Here is a 1,655-nt window from a genome sequence, read left to right on the forward strand (position 1 = left end):
TTGGGTTCTAAAGTCAAAGTCAACTTTATTGTCAATCTTCCAGTTTGTGTGTACAGACAGAGAGATCGAAATACCGTTTCCCACAATCCAGAATATAAAACAAATGTATATAAAAATATGTGTGAAAATATGTATATATATATATACACACAGAATCAAAGACACATTTTTACATGTGCACACATAAAGACCTAAATAAAAACACAACAATCAATATATACAAAATAACGGAGTGTAACCGCAAATCCCCAGGGTTGCCATGATCGGTGATGTTGGGGGCCAGTATAACATCTTTTAATGTGGCCAGGACTCCTCTTGTTGCCCCTTGACAGGTAATCAACTTTGCAGAAATTCAATCGGCCAAGGTTTTCGGACACAGGCAGATATTTCGTAAATACGGTATTGATGCCGTTAGACAGTCAAGCGTTCAGACGGGACCACCCGTCTGAACGCTTGACTGTCTAACGGCATCAATACCGTATTTACGAAATATCTGCCTGTGTCCGAAAACCTTGGCCGATTGAATTTCTGCAAAGTTGANTCTTGGAGGAGATTCAGGTGATAAGGGGGGGGGTTACCTTGGTTGCTGATTGGCTAATGGTTACACAAGCCAAAACATAAAGTCTGATTATCTCATTTTCAGACAGGTTTTTATAGAAATGGATCAGGACAAAAAGAGAGAGAATCTTTTTTCCTGAAACTTTCAGAGTCTCTTTCCACAGAGGGGACACATGTTGATGTAGAAGAGACATGGAGAAGAGGGGACACATGTTGATGTAGAAGAGACATGAAGAAGAGGGGACACATGTTAGAGACATGAACAAGTGGATGTTGCATAATAGGTGACCTTTAAGAGCAGTAATGCAACCACCTCCAAACTGGTTGTGACCATGACTGCTGAAACATCCTCTGCAATGGATTTGGTGGTTAAACCGTGGTGTTAGAATATATTCATACATAATTCATGTGTATCATTATATGATATGCAATCAAAGTGTCAAGTCAGAGCCAACCACATTGCAGAGAAACCACAGGTCATGTTGAATTTTTAATAAATGATATACAATAACCTGCTGTTTTGCTCTTACTGAGCTGACAAGATTTTCCTCTACGCCTCCTGCACTAAAGTAACAAAGGTGATTTATATTAAGAAAGCCTGATGACTAATGTTGTTGAAGAGAAGGTCATGGATAACGTCCACATCAGAAACTCTGCATCACAACACTGAATCTAATAGAATTAATGGGCAGCGATGAGCTAATGAGGCTGAAACTGCTCCATTCCAGTCAATTTAACAAAGCAGTCGGCCCTTTTTGCATTGTGATCACGTACAGAAGCAAAACACACCTCATAGCTCTTCATGTACATTCTCCAACGCTCAAGGTTTCCACTGTGAAGTTCACTGGACAGTAACGGCGATTTCATCATCAGGTGTCCCTAACCAAGACAAACCATTTCCACGCTCAATCCTCCTGTGTTCACAGTTGTCTTTCTGGCAGCCATATTGGTCGTTTTACCCTCCCTTCTCTCCACCCTCCAGTCATTCCAGGAAGACAGAACTATTGTTAAATGATCCATTCGTTCTCTGTGGCTCCGTTGGCTCGTCCGGAGCTTCTGGTCGGTGGAGAGTGGCTAATCTGCCATGCTGTCTGTGT

At 41.4% G+C, this 1,655-nt stretch overlaps 1 protein-coding gene across 1 annotated transcript in view; it reads left to right on the forward strand.

The window, feature by feature from the left end:
- The window catches only part of LOC104962907 (transformation/transcription domain-associated protein-like), a 58,381-nt gene extending 57,932 nt beyond the window's left edge, over positions 1-449 (forward strand). Inside the window, exon 11 of the mRNA XM_010791416.1 lies at positions 333-449. Within this exon, the coding sequence (XP_010789718.1) occupies positions 333-449 (117 nt within the window). The remainder of the gene's footprint in view (positions 1-332) is intronic.
- The last annotated feature ends 1,206 nt before the right edge of the window (positions 450-1,655 follow it).

The sequence above is a fragment of the Notothenia coriiceps genome, unplaced genomic scaffold (assembly GCF_000735185.1).
Source record: "Notothenia coriiceps isolate Sejong01 unplaced genomic scaffold, NC01 NC01_scaffold00035453, whole genome shotgun sequence".
Taxonomy (NCBI): Eukaryota; Metazoa; Chordata; class Actinopteri; order Perciformes; family Nototheniidae; genus Notothenia; species Notothenia coriiceps.